The sequence below is a fragment of the Choloepus didactylus genome, chromosome 3 (assembly GCF_015220235.1).
Source record: "Choloepus didactylus isolate mChoDid1 chromosome 3, mChoDid1.pri, whole genome shotgun sequence".
NCBI lineage: Eukaryota > Metazoa > Chordata > Mammalia > Pilosa > Megalonychidae > Choloepus > Choloepus didactylus.
The window spans coordinates 15,431,561-15,449,142 of record NC_051309.1 but is presented as its reverse complement, the minus strand read 5'-3'; the positions used below and the strand labels follow the sequence as shown (position 1 = coordinate 15,449,142).

Here is a 17,582-nt window from a genome sequence, read left to right as displayed (position 1 = left end):
AGGCCTGGGGATTCAGCCAAGGCATTGCTGTCCTGGAACTTGGATTTTAGTGGAAGGAGAGGGAGCAACAATAAACAAAGGGCTAGACAAGGTAATTTCAGAGATGAATAAGTACTGTGCAGAAAATACACATGTGGCAATAAGTTGGAGAGGGGAGCGCTGAGAAGAAAGGTTTTCCTTGCCTTGACACATGAAGGCTAACAAGAAAGGAGCCAGTGGTGAGAGGAGCATATCAGCCCAAGCATATTAAGGATGGGTTTGGGAAACAGAAAGAAACATCCAGAATGCTGTGATATGGTGAACAGGGGCAGTGCTTGGAGATGAGGTTGGAGTTGGCAGGAGCATGGAGAGCCTTGGGTTGTAGCTTGGGTTCTATTCAAGGGTGGTGGGATCCACCGAGGGGTCAATGCTGAGAGTGGATTTGCTGTTCTTAAAAGAGTGCTGGGCTTGCTGCATGCTGAGTGGGCTAGAGAAGAAAAAAGAAGACAACCCAAGAGCTGCTAAACTTTGAGGGTCAGGATGTAATTTGGGAACTCATGATTAAAGGTAGATTTTTTTATAATTATGTCACCCTATCCAAATCCCTGAATATGCTAACTTTTCTGGGACTGGCCATTTGGACAATCTGCATCCCCTGCATAACCATGAAAAACAACCAATGCCAGTATCCCTAGAAAAACATAACCTTGGATCTTCACCGAACAGAGCAGTCTATTGTTTTATTCTTCTTTTTGTTCTTACCCTCCATTGACACATCTAGACCTCAGTTCACCATTAAACCAGTAGTCTTCTTTTTTTTTTATTTTTTATTTTATTTTGAAATAAATTCAAAGTTATAGGAACACTTGCAAAAACAATACAAACCCCATACACAGAACTCCCCCTTCCCTGATACCCCAATCCACCAACTTTAACATGCTGTCACACTGTTATTTCTTTCTGTCCCTCCCTCCCTCCTTCCCTATCTATTATCCATCATCTATTGGTCTGTATTCTGAACATATGAGAGCTAGCTGCGCACATCCTTGAACATCCACTATAATTCACATATACAATTCCCATGAACAAGAACATTCTTTTATGCAGTCCCATTAAATGCAGATAGAAGTACAAGAGATTCAACACTGATACGAAGTTTACATTCTATACTCCCCCCGCCTTTTTTTTTCCTTATGTCTCAACTGTGTCTCTTTGAGCCTCCTGTCCTCCATCCTCAGTTCCCATCCAGGGTCATCCTTGGCATTCAATTGTCATCTATTTAGACTGTATTTTTTTTTTTTTTCTTAATTGTGGAAACATATATACAGCCTAAATCTTCCCATTCCACCCCCTCCCCAGCCTTCCATTAGTGGGATTAATCACAATTAGAATGTTGTAATGCTATCACCTTCCCACCATCCATTAATAGAAATTTCCCTTCACCTCAAACAGCAACCCTACACTCATTTCTTAACTCCCCATTGCCCCTTCCCCCATTTCTCTTAACCTATACTCTACTTTTCATCTCTATGGTCATATTCTCTGATAATTTCTTTGTGTTTACTGTGAGGCTTAAAATTAACCTCTTAAATCCATAACAGTCTTGTTTTTCTTCGATACCAACTTAACTTCAATAGGACCCATAAACTATGTTCCTATACTCCTCCATTCCCTCATCTTTATACAGTTCTTGTCAAAAATTACATATTTTACATTGAGTTCAAAACCACTGATTTGTCATTAGAGTTTGTGTATTTTATATCATGTAGGAAATAAATAGTGGCGTTACAATTCAAAAATTATTGACTTCTATTTGTATACCATTGTGGTCAGAGAATGTGCTTTGAATATATTCAGTTTGTTTTTTTTTTTAATTTATTGAGGCTTGTTTTATGTCCCAGCATATGGTCCATTCTGGAGAAAGATCCATGATCACTAGAGAAAAATGAGTGTCCTGGTGATTTGGGATGTAAGGTTCTATGTATGTCTGTTAAAATTCTCTATATCTCTCTCTCCTTTCTTTGTTTCTCTGTCAGTAGGGATCCCTTTGTTATCTGAAGCAGGGCAGGTCTTTTATTGGCAAACTCTCTTGGCATTTGTTTGTCTGTGAAAAATTTAAGCTCTGCCTCAAATTTGAAGGAGAGTTTTGCTGGATAAAGTATTCTTGGTTGGAAATTTTTCTCTCTCAGAATTTTAAATATGTCATGCCACTGCCTTCTCACCTCCATGGTGGCCGCTGAGTAGTCACTACTTAGTCTTATGTTGTTTCCTTTGTATGTGGTGAATTGCTTTTCTCTTGCTGCTTTCAGAACTTGCTCCTTCTCTTCAGTATTTGACAGTCTGATCAGAATATGTCTCGGAGTGGGTTTATTCGGATTTATTCTATTTGGAGTTTGCTGGGCATTTATGCTTTGTGTATTTATATTGTGTAGAAGGTTTGGAAAGATTTCCCCAACAATTTCTTTGAATACTCTTTCTAGACCTTTACCCTTCTCTTTCCCTTCTGGGACACTGTGCCAGTTTGAATGTATTATGTCCCCCAAATGCCATTATCTTTGATGCAATCTTGTGTGGGCAGACATTACCAGTGTTGATTAGATTTCTTTGAGTGTTTCTTTGGAGATGTGCCCCACCCAGCTGTGGGTGGTGACTCTGATTAGATATTTCCGTGGAGGCATGGCCCCACCCATTCAGGGTAGGCCTTGATCAGTGGAGCTATATAAATGAGCTGACAGGCAGAGGGAATGCAGTGCAGCTGTGAGTGATGTTTTGAAGAGGAGCTACAGCCAAGAGGGACACTTTGAAGAAAGCACAGGAGCTGCAGATGAGAGACAGTTTGAAGATGGCCATTGAAAGCAGACTCTTGCTCTGGAGAAGCTAAGAGAGGACAAATACCTCAAGTGCAACTAAGAGTGACATTCTTGAGGAACTGCAGCCTAGAGAGGAACATCCTGGGAGAAAGCCATTTTGAAACCAGAACTTTGGAGCAGATGCCAGCCACGTGCCTTCCCAGCTAACAGAGGTTTTCCAGACACCATTGGCCATCCTCCAGTGAAGGTACCTGATTGCTGATGTGTTACCTTGGACACTTTATGGCCTTAAGACTGTAACTGTGTAACCAAATAAACCCCCTTTTATAAAATCCATTTCTGGTATTTTGCATTCTGGCAGCATTAGCAAACTAGAACAGACACCAAAGAGTCTTAAGTTTGGACGTTTTATTTTATCTATCATATCCCTGAGATCCATTTCGATTTTTTTGATTTTTTTCTCCATTCTTTCTTTCGTTCTTTCATTTTCTGTTCTGTGGACTTCTAGGACACTGAGTCGTTGTTCAACTTCCTCTTTTTAATTTGGCCAACAGTTTCTTTTATTTCCATAAGATCTTCTATTTTTTTATTTACTCTTGCAATGTCTTCTTTACACTCTTCTAAGGTCTTCTTTATGTCCCTTATATCCTGTGCCAAGGTCTTCATGTCCTTTATATCCTTTGCCATGTTTTCATTCCTCGATTGTAGTTCTTTGATTAATTGTGCCAAGTACTGTGTCTCTTCTGATATTTTGATTTGGGTGTTTGGGATTGGGTTCTCCATATCGTCTGGTTTTAACATATGCATTAAGATTTTCTGTTGTTTTTGGCCTCTTGGCATTTGCTTTGCTTGATAGGGTTCTTTCAAGTTGTAAAAAAGATACCAATCTAATTTTTCAGAAATACAAGTTGGTGGTGTTCACTTTCTCTAACTAACCAGCAGATGGTGTCTGCGAGTCACCTACACCCCTCAAGTCAGTTCTCCTCAACTTTGTTCTTGTGCTGTGTGGGGAAATGATTCTTGTGGGGTTCAGTTGGTGAACTCAGTTTGGGTTTGTTGTTGGAGCTGTCTGCTCTGAATGTGGGGCATGTGTCTGGGTGGTTAGGGAGGCAGGGCAGCTTTAATATTCAAACCTCCCAGGTTTTCCCAGAGATTCAAGGCAGCCACAAGAGTCTAAGCCTTCATTTCAGTTCTGCCCCAGACCCTCTCTGTCACTGACCCACAAACCACTGGCATTGATGTAGCGTCCCTGGGTTTTCTGAGTGGGCCCCCCTTCTCAGCTGTGATCTTCCAGGACCTCTGCTGAAGGAAGGCTGTGCTACATCACTAGTGCACGTTGTTCCTCAGGGGAAGCCCCGGGCCGCCAGGCCATGCAGGGGCACTCTCAGCCTGATGCAAAGATGGCCGAACAGGGCGTCTCAACCCCCCCACACACACACACAGTTCCTCCTTCCCAGCTCTGGGACAACTGGCGTGGCTCTGGGCTGTGGGCATGGCCCCGGGCAGGAGTTTATCCAGCCCCCTGGGGAGCAGCTGCAAGCTGCGGGGTTTCTTTCTCCTTCCAGCTCTCCCCTCTGCTCCCCTCGCCCTGAGGGAATCTGCAGTGGGCTGTCCTCCACGCCAGACACTAAGAGGCCGACTCAGCCCGCTCCTGCTGTGCCTTCACTGTGTGGTTCCCACAGTCGCAACTGCAGCCGCTCTTGGGTTTTTCTCTCTCTCTCTTTTTTTTTTTAAAGAAACAGTCTGTCTCCAAACGCCAAACCCTGGCTTCCCCATACTGCAGGGTGGCCGCAGGTCTTTCAGCTGGCTTGCTCACTCATTTCAGAATGCAGACTCCTGGTTTCACCAAGTGTACAGCCCCTGTGGTTCTAGCAGACCTTATCCAGCTGGTGTATCACTGAAACCGGTATTCTGGGTCACCTGCTGGTTTTTATCCAGTATTTTTCACGGAGGTGTTTTTTTGCCCTGTCTCACCTAGCCACCATCTTAGGTTCTCAAACCAGTGGTCTTCTGAGTTTTTGATCAAAACATTCTGAACACTCACCTGCTATATGTGTATTTATTGGTTATAGATATGTACTATTGTACATACAAAATTAAATTAGGAAAGGGTAAGATTAAAAATAAATACAAGTAGAAGTAGAAATATTGACTTCTACACCCCTGGGCTGGATGCCATTAACTTTGGAGACCATTGCTCTAAACAATAACAACAATGACAGCAAGTGAGAGAAGTCATTATTTTAGATCACCTACTATGTGCTAGGCACCACGCTATGCATGCCACTCATATTGTTTCCTCGATGTTGACAATCAAAATAAATGCTCACCATCATTTCATAAGGTAGTTTTGATTTCTTCCTGTCTTCAGGTGAGGCAACTGAGAATAAAGGAATTTTCTCAAGGTCACACCTAGTGAGAGGAAGAGTGGGGTGTATCTGACTCCCCATTTCCTGCTTGCTTGGCCATGGGGTCACCTCCAGATCAGAGCAAGGGGGAAGACAGGATCCACTGTCCCACCAGAGCAGAGTAAGGCAGAAGATGGGATCCTTTCTCAGCTTCCCCACTCAGAGCAAGTATAATCAGGGCCCCATAAACCTTTTCTATAACCCCTGCCCACCCCGTTTTGGGTCCTGTCTATACCTGGCCCTGGGGGGAGTTGCTTATCATCTAATCCCCATCTCAGGTGGGCTCCAGAGGGGAGAACAAAGAGTGAGTCCCCTGAGTAAAAACACAGGTGACAAAACTCCTCCCCAGATGAGGCTGCTGCCAATGCATTTTTCTCTATCCGCAAGAGACATCACTGCCCACAGCGGTCAGGCGTGTGGCCTCTGGAACAGGCCACCTGGGTTGGAAAGCTGCCGCCATCACTTTGCTAGCTTCACAACTTGGACCAATGCCCTACCTTCTCTGTGCTTCTGCTTCTTCATCTGTGAAAGAACCATAGTAAAGAATGCATCTCGCAGTGCTGGGGCAGGCTCACATCAGCTGATAACACATTAAACCCTTCAAAGGGTACTGGGAGAGTAGTAAGTGCACAGAATGAATTTGCTAATTTTTTATGGAGACATAGTCATAATCTTTGGGCACTTTTGCTAGCTACCTATTTTAAAAGAAACTTGAGATGTCTGGCAAATTCTAATACTTTGAACATACGTGTTTCAAAATGACCAATTAAATGAAACCATAATTTCTCCTTGATTCAACATTTAATTGGCTGACAGAATGTAAGAAATGAATGTAAAACCCACCTTCCAAAATTCCATCAAGGTCTACTGGTTCCTTTCCTTTCTCCCATCTTCAAGCAGAGTAGAAGGTAAGGTAAGCCCAGGCTACCCCTTACCAGCCTGAGGGCTCTGTTATATGACTTTGACTGCTCAACTGTTTTATATGTTAACTACTAGAATTGGGTTAGAGTGAGATACCTCAGGAGGAAAAGAAATTCCAGGGGAAAAAAAGAGCAAAGAGAAACCCAAGCCAGAAAGGAAGCAAGGAGCAGGAGCTAGTTGTTAATCAAACTGTCCCAGCTCTAGTAACTTGGTCATTTCCCAGGGGATAAGGACCCCTAGCCAACTCAAATCTCCAAGTCTCCCATACTCTCAGCCCCCAAACTGGCCATTAATTGATGAAGGGGCTCCCACAGCATCCTGGGATTTCTCCAGCCATTCTAACAATAAATGTTTGTTGAATGAGTATTTTTCCATGCTCTATATATTTTTTTTGTGTCAGAAAATATTTTTTTGATTATTTTTAAGTTGCATTAGGAATTGGAATCTGTCATGGAAATTGGGCACCTACATTTCATTCGAAGGAAAATGAAGACACCAAAGCCAAGAGAGCAAATAAAAAGAACAAGTACCTGTCAGCCTACTGGGTGTGAATAAGATTTCTTTTTCCATCTGCATCCGAACATGGACACTTTCATAATCTGCAGGTCTGATTGCCACAAAATCTTCTGCTGCAGGATCTAAGCCCAACAGGAAGTCATCTTCATCCCTACCACTAAGGAGCTCTTCCTCATCCTGTGTTACATTAAAAAACAACATGAAAAAATCATGATAAGATTATTAGTTCACTTAGAAAAACAATTAATGCTATTCAACTCATCAAACTTAACATATGCTACCTTTTCCTTTTTAATTTTTTTAATGAAAGCATGAAACTATATGGACTTCCATATTTAACAAGTGGGTTTTCTTTGACTGTTTTTCACTATTGCACATACCTGGAAGATGTCAAAATCAGTGTGGGCTCAAGTCAGAAGAGAAATTCTAAGCAAATCAATTGAAATTGCAACAAATCTGGTCTCTTTTGGGGGTGCTTTTTTTTTTTGACATTTACTTAAAGAACTTGGGCTTGTATATAGTATTTTTAACATTCCGCCTGGCACTGACCCAAGGGCAAAGGCACCAAGCATAGCAGTGAAGGGTTCATACACTCTGCTCGGAATGCCTGGGTCTGAATTCCAGCATCACCTCTTACCCCTGGGTGACTTTAGGAAATGTTTTTGATTTCTTGAGTCTCAGTTTTCGCACCTGTAAGATGGGGATATTAATAGAGCTTACCTCTTAGACTTTTGTGAGGATAAAGTTAAAATGATGTATGTAAAAATTCTTAGCATGGGTTCCGTAATCACAAATGTTATCTGATGTGTGTTAGCTTTGTTTAATTGAGTGTTTTCTAAACTACTACTACTACTTCTTCTCCTCCTCCTCCTCCTTTATGAAATTTAAACCTGGTATAGCTTTATGAGTAACACCTTTTAAAATCTTGTGGTGAGACTTCCAGGTAGCCAAAGACAATGGCAGTAGACTTGCTACCTGCCTCCTTATATTTCCTCTCAAAAGACATAAAACAAAAAGAAGGGAAAAGTAAATCAACATGGAAACTATGCTCTCAGCATAACTTGTAGATAGAGAATGCCAGAAACTTCAAAAAAGTAAAAAAGAGAAAATCACCAAATACCAGCATAACTCTTCCTTGCTTCTGCCTCACCTTTGCTTTGTGTTGAGCAAAGGCCACCTAAGAAAAACTACAGAGAAGACAGAAGAGGGAAGCTAGTAAAGTGGCCTGCAGATGATATAAAACTTCCACTAAATTCACTTTGAGTATTGAAATGCTAAAAAAGTGTCTGAGCAGACCAGAGAATGGGCTCCAGGGAAGAGATTTCAAAGAGCACATGATTTAAAAGAGCAATCTTAGAAATACATAACTTCTGGAGGAGGAGAAAAATGGCCAAAAGAGAACAGTGTCCTTTTGAGAGAAGTGTCATGATTTAAGAAGATGCCCACAAACTTTTTGATACTTTTATCTTCGAAAGGTGGAATCTAATTATCCTCTTTTTGAATATGGGCTGTACTTGGTGATTTGCTCCTGAGTAGAATGTCGCGGAAGTGATGGAGGCAACTTCTGGGATGAGGTCATCAAAGATGCTGTGGCCTCCTCCTTTCTCTCTTGCATCACTTACTCTGGGGAAAGTCTGCTGCCATGTCATGAGGACACTCAAGCAACCCCATGAGGAGGTCCATGTGGCAAGGAACTGAGGCCACCTGCTAACAACCGGCATCAACTTGCTGGACAAGTGAGGCCACCTTGGACCCAAGCCCCCCAGTCCCAGTCAAGCCTTCAGATGACTGCAGTCTGGGCGGATATCTTGTCTGTACCCACATGAGAGAACCTGAGCTAGAACCACCCAGCTGACCCACTCCGGGACCCCAAACCACTGTGTGAGGCCATAAATGTGTATTTGTTTTAAGCCACTAAGTTTTGTGACAACAGATACTTACACAGCAATAGATAGTTATGCAGCATATAGATACTTAATACAAGAAGGAAAAAAAAGCATGGAAAATTTAGGGTCCTGCAGTGTAAAACAGAACCATAAAATTGGAGGATTCATCATCTTCCACCCAACCCAAAAAAAAAAAAGCCTAATGAAGTATCACGTGATTTGATGCACTGAGGTGGCACTCTTGCCAAAAAATGTATAATCCCAATCGATGCTTCCTGGAATGATACTGCCTTAACTCTGTGTCCAGCCTATGCTTCACGCCTCAAGGCCATTTTCAGTTTTACATATACAAGCATGTCAGAACAGATGGTAATTTGGAAATGTGAAGGCAAAGAATGCAGACTTCTCCAGGCTGGGCTTTGGTCCACGTAGATCTGTGGCTGAGGAAGAGGTTTGCCCAGAGGGACTTACTGCATTTAGAGGCCTAAAGGAGGACATGGTTTTCTTGATTTCTGGGATATAAGTAATAATTCTTCATCACAAGTAGGAATTCTATGTCTAAAGCACTGAAGGATAATCAACACATTTGTGAAATCCTTTTAATGACTGTTTTACAAATCACTTTAACTTGGGAAGAATTCCAAGCTGAAATATTCCCAAGCTTCCATGGAACTAGATGAGAAAATCCATTTCTGGGAGGCATTTTTCAAGGGAGGAAATTATAAGTGAAACAGAAATATGCCAATGTTTCTGGAACGTTCTGGCATGTCTTTTTATCTCCCACATACCACCCACCATTAGGGAATCTGAGTTGCAGCCTGGGTGTGGTATTGGGTGCAGAAAGCTGCCCCCTGGTAAGGGAGTGGGAAGAGAGAGCACGGCTCCATTTGCCTTGGAGAGCAAACCCGGGCCATGTGAAATGAATGCTACTTGTTGTGCGGAGTCAGCAAGAGAAATGTGTAAGGCACACGGCTCCCTTTCTTATTCACAAGAGAAAGACGGGCTGTTCTCATCAAGACACTTACTACCCAAGTTGTGGGGTGAAATCAAGAGCTACAGAAAAGCCCCATGATGCTAGAACTCCCACCACTTTCAACTAAGACATGGCTGATTTACTCTGAGTGGTGGTGGCAGGTTTGACCTCAGCCACTTTCTTCCTTGCTAGGATAGCATCATCATCGTTTTTCCTTGTCTGCCACCTCCCCCTCCTCATTACCATCATAATATTAAATACCATTTGGTCATTGAAGAAAATGGAATACTACTTAACTCTTTTTTTGAAGCTAACATCACTCTAATACCAAATCCAGTAAAGATGCTACAAGAAAGGAAAACTATAGGCCAATCTCACTCATGAATATAGATGCAAAAATTCTCAACAAAATACCTGCAAATCAAATCCAAAGACACATTAAAAAAATCATACACCATGACCAAGTGGGGTTCATTCCAGGCATGTAAGGACGGTTCATAACAATGTATTACAACACATTAACAATCAAAAAAGAAAAATCAAATGATCATCTCAGTAAATCCTGAAAAAGCATTAGACAAAATCCAGCATCCTTTTTTGATAAAAACACTTCAAAAGGTAGAAATTAAAGGAAACTTCCTCAATATGATAAATGGCATATATGAAAAACCCACAACCAGCGTAGTACTCAATGGTGAGAGACTTAAAGCCTTCCCTCTAAGATCAGGAACAAGACAAGGATGCCCGCTGTCACCACTGTTATTCAACATTGTGCTAGTGCTAGCCAGAGCAATCCAGCAAGACAAAGAAATAAAAGGCATCCAAATTGGGAAGGAAGAAGTAAAACTGTCATTATTTGCAGATGATATGATCTTCTATCTGGAAAACCCTGAGAAATTGATGACACAGATACTTGAGCTAATAAGCAAATTTAGCAAAGTAATGGAATACAAGAGTAATGCACAAGTCAGTAATGTTCCTATACACCAGAAATGACCTAACTGAAGAGCCACTCAAGAAAAAGATACCATTTTCAATAGCAACTAAAAAAATCAAGTACCTAGGAGTCAACTTAACCAAAGATGTAAAGACCTATACAAAGAAAACTACATAACTCTACTAAAAGAAATAGAAGGGGACCTTAAAAGATGGAAAAATATTCCATGTTCATGGATAGGAAGGCTAAATGTCATTAAGATGTCAATTCTACCCAAACTCATCTACAGATTCAATGCAATCCCAATCAAAATTCCAACAACCTACTTTGCAGACTTGGAAAAGCTAGTTATCAAATTTATTTGGAAAGGGAAGATGCCTCGAATTGCTAAAGACACTCTAAAAAAGAAAAACGAAGTGGGAGGACTTACACTCCCTGACTTTGAAGCTTATTATAAAGCCACAGTTGCCAAAACAGCATGGTACTGGCACAAAGATAGACATATAGATCAATGGAATCGAATTGAGAATTCAGAGATAGACCCTCAGATCTATGGCCGACTGATCTTTGATAAGGCCCCCAAAGTCATTGAACTGAGTCATAATGGTCTTTTCAACAAATGGGGCTGGGAGAGTTGGATATCCATATCCAAAAGAATGAAAGAGGACCCCTACCTCACCCCCTACACAAAAATTAACTCAAAATGGACCAAAGATCTCAATATAAAAGAAAGTACCATAAAACTCCTAGAAGATAATGTAGGGAAACATTTTCAAGACCTTGTATTAAACATCTTCTTAGACCTTACACCCAAAGGACAAGCAACAAAAGAAAAAATAGATAAATGGGAACTCCTTAAACGTAAAATCTTCTTTACCTCAAAGGAATTTGTCAGAAAGGTGAAGTGGCAGCCAACTCAATGGGAAAAAATATTTGGAAACCATGTATCTGACAAAAGACTGATATCTTGCACACATAAAGAAATCTTACAACTCAACGATAACAGTACAAACAACCCAATTATAAAATGGGCAAAAGATATGAAAAGACAGTTCTCCAAAGAGGAAATACAAATGGTCAAAAACACATGAAAAAATGTTCCTCTTCACTAGCTATTAGGGAGATGCAAATTAAGACCACAAAGAGATATCATCTCATACCAATTAGATTGGCTGCCATTAAACAAACAGGAAACTACAAATGCTGGAGGGGATGTGAAGAAATTGGAACTCTTATTCATTGTTGGTGGGACTGTATAATGGCTCAGCTACTCTGGAAGACAGTCTGTTGGTTCTTTAGAAAACTAGATACAGAGTTACCCTTCAATCCAGCAATTGCACTTCTTGGTATATACCCGGAAGATCTGAAAGCAGTGACACGAACAGATATTTGCACACCAATGTTCATAGCAGTATTATTCACAATTGCCAAGAGATGGAAACAATCTGAATATCCTTCAACAGATGAGTGGATAAATAAAATGTGGTATATACACACTATGGAATACTATGCGGCAGTAAGAAGGAACAATGTAAGACATGACAACATGGATGAACCTTCAAGACATAATGCTGAGCGAAATAAGCTAGGCACAAAAAAAGAGATATTGTATGTTACCACTAATGTGAACTCTGTGAAAAATGTAAAATTAATGGTTTATACTGTAGAATGTAGGGGACCTAGCAATAGACAGCAAATAGTGAAGGGGGAAAGATAATCTAATAAGAAAAGATAAGTTATGGAGGGTAAACTTAATGTTATAGGAATGCTCAGGAATGACTATGGTTTGTTAATTTTTGGGGGGTATAGTAGGAACAAGTTGGCAGCAATGTAGTTAGTTTAGGTTATTTGTTTTTCTTATTTCTTTGTTTGATTATAGTTTATTTTCTTGGGGTAGGGTTAGGAACATGTTGGAAGCAATGTAGTTATTTTAGGTTGTTTTTTCTTATTCCTTTGTTTTGATTCTGTTTGAAATATTTTTTTTTATTGCTTATTTTTAAATTTTTTGATAACAATTTTTTTTTTTAAAAAAAGAAAAACAATGACTGTTAAAAAAAGTAAATGAACAATGGAGGGAAGAGGGGAAAGGAATGTTTTGGATATTCTTTTTTATTTTAGTTTTTATTTTATTTTTTGAAGTAATGAAAATGTTCATAGTTTGAATGTGGTGATGAATGCACACCTATATGATGATACTATGAACGACTGATTGTACTCTTTGGAGGATTGTATGTTATGTGAATTTATTTCAATAAAATTGCATTAAAAAAAATACCGTTTGGTTTACTCCTTCTTGCACAGGTGCTTCTTCTTCCTCCCCTTCTTCCCCCTCTTGATTCGTGGCATCTCTACTTTTTGCTTTCAGTTTTCCCTCCATTTCCCCCAGTTCAGGGTCAAAGTTGAAAGTAAAGAAGTTATAGGCCTGCTCTGCAGAAGGAAAACCAGTAGGAATCTAAGGAGACAGCAATAGCAATTTCAGATTATATAACGTGAAATGAACTGCAGGCAATTAACTGACAGCTGACTTGATGCTTGTAGCATCACACACATCTTAGGCATCCTGAGAGGACTGTCTCTGAAGGGATGAGATGATGGGTGATGAACTTTAACAGATGCAACAGCCAGTTGTGACCTCCTGTAATTAGTTACTTTTCTAGAAACCAGCAGTCATTTACCTTCCAGTAAATTTTATAAAGCACATATATATATTTAAAGCTGTAAAAGCTTTATAAAATATTAAAATGCCAAAAGAAGATTCCTTGTTGGAGAGGTCAATACGGAGATAGGTTTGTTTAACTGTGAGCAATACAGGATTTTGAAAATTAAATGGCCATTTTATTGGTCTTGGTTCTTCTCGAGTTTGTACCCCTTCTTTTTCCCCACAGTGAAGGCTGGTGCAGCTTCAGAGCTGAACAGTCTTCCAATGAACATGTCCTGCCCTCCCACCTCCCAGGCTTTTTCAAAGTAGGACACATTTCTCACACTCTCTTCTTTGCATACTTCATGGCACCAGGAATCTGATTATGCATACAGTCATCTCTCATTGGATATTTTAAAAATCAGAGAAAACATGCTTTTAAAACACAGGATTTCTCACCGGAGCTTTAGACTTGATTTTTCGTACAGAACCATGGAACTTTACTCTTGAGTGGGAGCCGTCTTCTTGTTGAGTTCTTAATACCTCTTTATCTGGCTATATGGATAGAAAAAAATGATAAACCACCTACATAAAAAACAAAAACTGAGACTGTTCTGACATGAGACTTCACCCTCAAAAGCCTTGTCTTCTGGCCACTGATGCATCCCATCATTACTAAGGAATGAGATGCTTATAAAGTTCAAATATCTATTAAGGTTAAGATTACAGACTATTTTCTTACTTAGGTCTCTCTCTTGACTAAAAAAAGTATAAAATTTTCTATGCCATAAACCCTAAAATGAAAAGTATTATTTCATCCTATAGATCTATAGATTATATAGCTTATAGAGGACCATTTTCAGCCTATATTAAAAAAAAAATCAGTAATGTCTGACTGTAAATAAGTTCAACATAAACCCCAGAGTTGTCCTTCCAAGATGCCCTGTGACCTGCTATCTGCACTGGCAAGCTGCGCCTTCAGCTTATACTTGCTCGATCTAATTTTCATTATGGTTCCCGTTTCTTTCCTGCTAGCCAGACTACCAGGCCTCTGTTTGGGTGCTTTTCCCATCTTGTCCTCATCTCTCCTTCTGCTCCACCACTTCCAGAACCCGGCTCCTCCACCCTTTTCACCTGGCACAATCCAAATGACAGGTCTTCCTTTAGAGCAATTCCAAGCTATCCCAATATGTATCTAGATAGTCATAATAAGAAGCAACATACTTACTCTACCTGTGATGGAAGCATTATAATTGTCATCTGGACCGAGGCTTATTTCACAGCATGGAATAATTTTCACCCAACAGACACAGTGTGGTTTACCTGCCCGGGGGACCTTCCATTCATCCTTCCCAAGTCATACCTGTTCTTCAAGACCATGCAGATCTCACCTCCTTTCTTAGATTCTTCTACTGTAAAATGAACTCTCTTTTACAGAACCTGTTTCGCCTGAGTCATACTGAGCACTGCTTTGTAGAGTTTAGTGATTAAATCCATGGGCTCTGGAGTCTCACTGCCTGCTTTGACTCCCTGCACTACTATTTATAGCTTAGACCACAGCTTGTGAACATTAAATAAGGCCATGTGCGTAAGTTAGGCACATAGTTATGGCTCATTAATGGTAGCTATCGTTACCACATTATTCATTTTCTTATTACATGTCTGTCTTCTATCTCCCTAGTTGGGATGCACATAATATGACCATAAATATTTTATTTTAGTCTGACAGATGTCAGAGTCTGAGGCAAGGGTTTTTTGTGCCTATAGTTTATTTTGAGAAGAGATATCCACAGGAGGTGGGAAATTCAAGAGTTCTTTATGGAGTTGGCTTCTGCTGTGGGCAAACAGAGCTGAATCGCCTTGAGGACTTTCTGAGGAGACTTGTAGAATTCCTTTCAGAATTGTCCACTTGGGACATGGAAGAGCGGATATTTGTCTAATGGCTTCTGTCCCCCAATTGGTCAAGGGTTGCTGCAGGGGGTGTTGAGTAGCTGAGTGGGTCTCCACAGGCTTTCTGGAGAGGCCGAGGTGACCCAGGACGAAAGCTAGGGATTCCCACGCCAACTCAGGTAGGTGCTGTAACATTTCAACTAGGCGCAGCTGGATGTCCAGCAATGGCCAGAATAAAAAGGGGGGGAGGTGTCGGGGGGTGTTACCTACCATACCAATATGCATTTCCCATTCTGGACTTTTCCCACTTTGTCATTTTGCAGTATGAAGATCAAACAGCTATGGACCAACCCAATCATACAAAAGTCGAAGCTGTGTGAATGAATGGATTCAAAAAAGCAATGAAAAGTAAAGGAGTTATTTTTTTATTGGTGAATTCCTGAGTTTTGAAGGTTGCTTTTGAAGATGAGAAAAGAAGTAGATGAGTATTATTTAGAGTAAGAATAAACCAATGATGGAAAAAAAAAAAACTGCAGTAGAATAAAGATTAGCTGCTTGTGCTTGGTCAGGAAGGCTTTCTAAGTTTCTGCCCAGTCAGGTCCCCTTGTAAAGCAGGACTAAGACTTCCTCATGGCGTTGTCTCTGCTTCTGTTCCCGCCCGCCTCAGCACCCCCATCTCCTATAGAGGATGCAAAACGGACCAAGAGGTCCACCCAGGAGAGGGGAGAGAAGCCTCAGGTTTTAGAGATCTGCGAAGATGATGATATTAAAACACAAGACCGGGCAGATTCTCTAACACTGGTCTTTCAGAAAGACTTCATGGAGTAAGTAGGTTAAATTCCTTGTGGCAAACTATGCATATTGGAGATTTGCATTTTATTCTCTTTGTTTCTCCTTATCTCTTTCTACACTTGCTTGATTTAAAGGATGTCAAGTTCGGACAACATCCATTCATTGGTTTGTGATATTGAAAAAAATGATTTTATTACAATATTTACATTCTTGATCAAAAAGCTTGTAATTTAATTTTTATCAAAGTCTAAAAATTGAAAGTATATTAATGCATTTAAGGCCATTAAATATACTTAAGATGACTGAGGGCACTTAATTAAATTCTAAGGAACCATTATGTAGGATACATGATAGATAATGTATCCTACATAATAATAATACAGTATAATCATAAAGTAAAAATTATATTCAATTTCAATTCAGCAATCAAATATTCTGCGTCTATCATTACATGTGCCACTCACCCACCTAGGAATTCTTTCTAACCCTTAAATTTCTTATATCCTCCAAAAAGAGCCTGTAACCCTCTTCTAATTTGACCTAGACAATGCTGTGTCTCACTGTTTTTACTATTGCATAATTACAAAATATATTAGTTCTAGCCTCTAGAAAGATTAGTCTTTCTTCTAAATTACTGACCAATATTTTCAGTTCCCTAAAAAGACATCCTAAACTGCATTGTCTTGTAGACATCACAAATCTTTATATATTCTAGATACTAGTCTCTGATAATGCATATGATTTGCAGATATTTTCCCCATTCTATGGGTTGTCTTTTCACTTTCTGGATGGTGTCTTTTGACATACGAATAAGTTTTTAAATTTTGATGAAGTCCAATTTATCTATTTTTTTCTTTTGCCACTTGCGCTTTTGGTGTCATATCTAAGAAACTCCTGCTTAATCCAAGAAAGTTCAAATGTTATACAACCTGACTGCAAGGCTGGAGTCAGGAGCCTCTTCTGTGGCCTCCTAGGGCTTCTGCCACAGACCTGGACCTTCATTATCTGTGAACATGTCTGTCACCCCCATGAGCTCCTCCAGGGCATGGTCTAACTGTCATCTCTGTGTGTCCAGAGCCTGCTGGATGCCTGGCAGGAAGGATTCCCCTGTAAATGCTGGCTGGGCAACAGGTAGAGTGTGGGAAAGGGTTGATCTTGACAATGAACCAGGCCCACACCTAGAGATGCTTGGGTCATATCCCGGTGGATGGAAAGCATTCAAATGTTCCATGTTGTTTCCCACTTAGATGTTTATATGCTTTGGAGATTATGTTTGGCTTTGTTCTCCTATCCGCTGAGTATAAGAGGAAAAGAAATGCAAGCAAAAGCAAGTAGATGTTTGTGTTGGTGTATTTGACTTATTCACCAAAACATTCCTGGCTGGTTTCTCTTTTTTCTCTCTGACTCTATGACCTATAACATTAGCTAGGGCTTATATGGGGAATGCTTACTACCACGGACTGCGTACTGTTTTAAACACTATAACATGTCTTAATTCATTTAATCCTCAATACAGTACTAGGAATTAGGTGCTAGTATTATCCCTATTTTGCACAAGTGGGGTTCAAAGAGTAGATAAGTTATGTGTCCAACATCACACAGCTAGTGAATGGAGTTCCTAGCATTTGACCTGGGCAGGCTAGGCGCAGCCTCTGTGCTCTTCATGTGCTACACTTTTTGACCAAATAGATATCAATGGACCACTTTTTAGTTATTCCTTCTGGGTTTGAGGTGCATGTTTCAAGAAATGTGCTTATGAGATCTCCTATTACAAAAATGAGATGGATCGGGTCTAAAGACAAGGCAGGTGATGTCTGCTTCAAATCCATATG

General features: G+C 40.3%; 1 protein-coding gene across 4 annotated transcripts in view; it reads right to left on the bottom strand.

Moving 5' to 3' along the window:
- CC2D2A (coiled-coil and C2 domain containing 2A) overlaps positions 1-17,582 on the bottom strand; it is a 158,562-nt gene that overhangs the window by 106,943 nt on the left and 34,037 nt on the right. For 3 of the 4 annotated variants that reach the window (XM_037829421.1, XM_037829422.1, XM_037829423.1), the window contains 3 exons: positions 13,528-13,623; positions 12,706-12,882; positions 6,649-6,811 (listed from right to left, as the gene is read on the bottom strand). In XM_037829421.1, coding sequence (XP_037685349.1) covers positions 6,649-6,811; positions 12,706-12,882; positions 13,528-13,623 — 436 coding nt within the window. Of the gene's footprint in view, positions 1-6,648; positions 6,812-12,705; positions 12,883-13,527; positions 13,624-17,582 lie in introns of those variants that run through there. The other variant, XM_037829424.1, reaches the window with a different exon arrangement.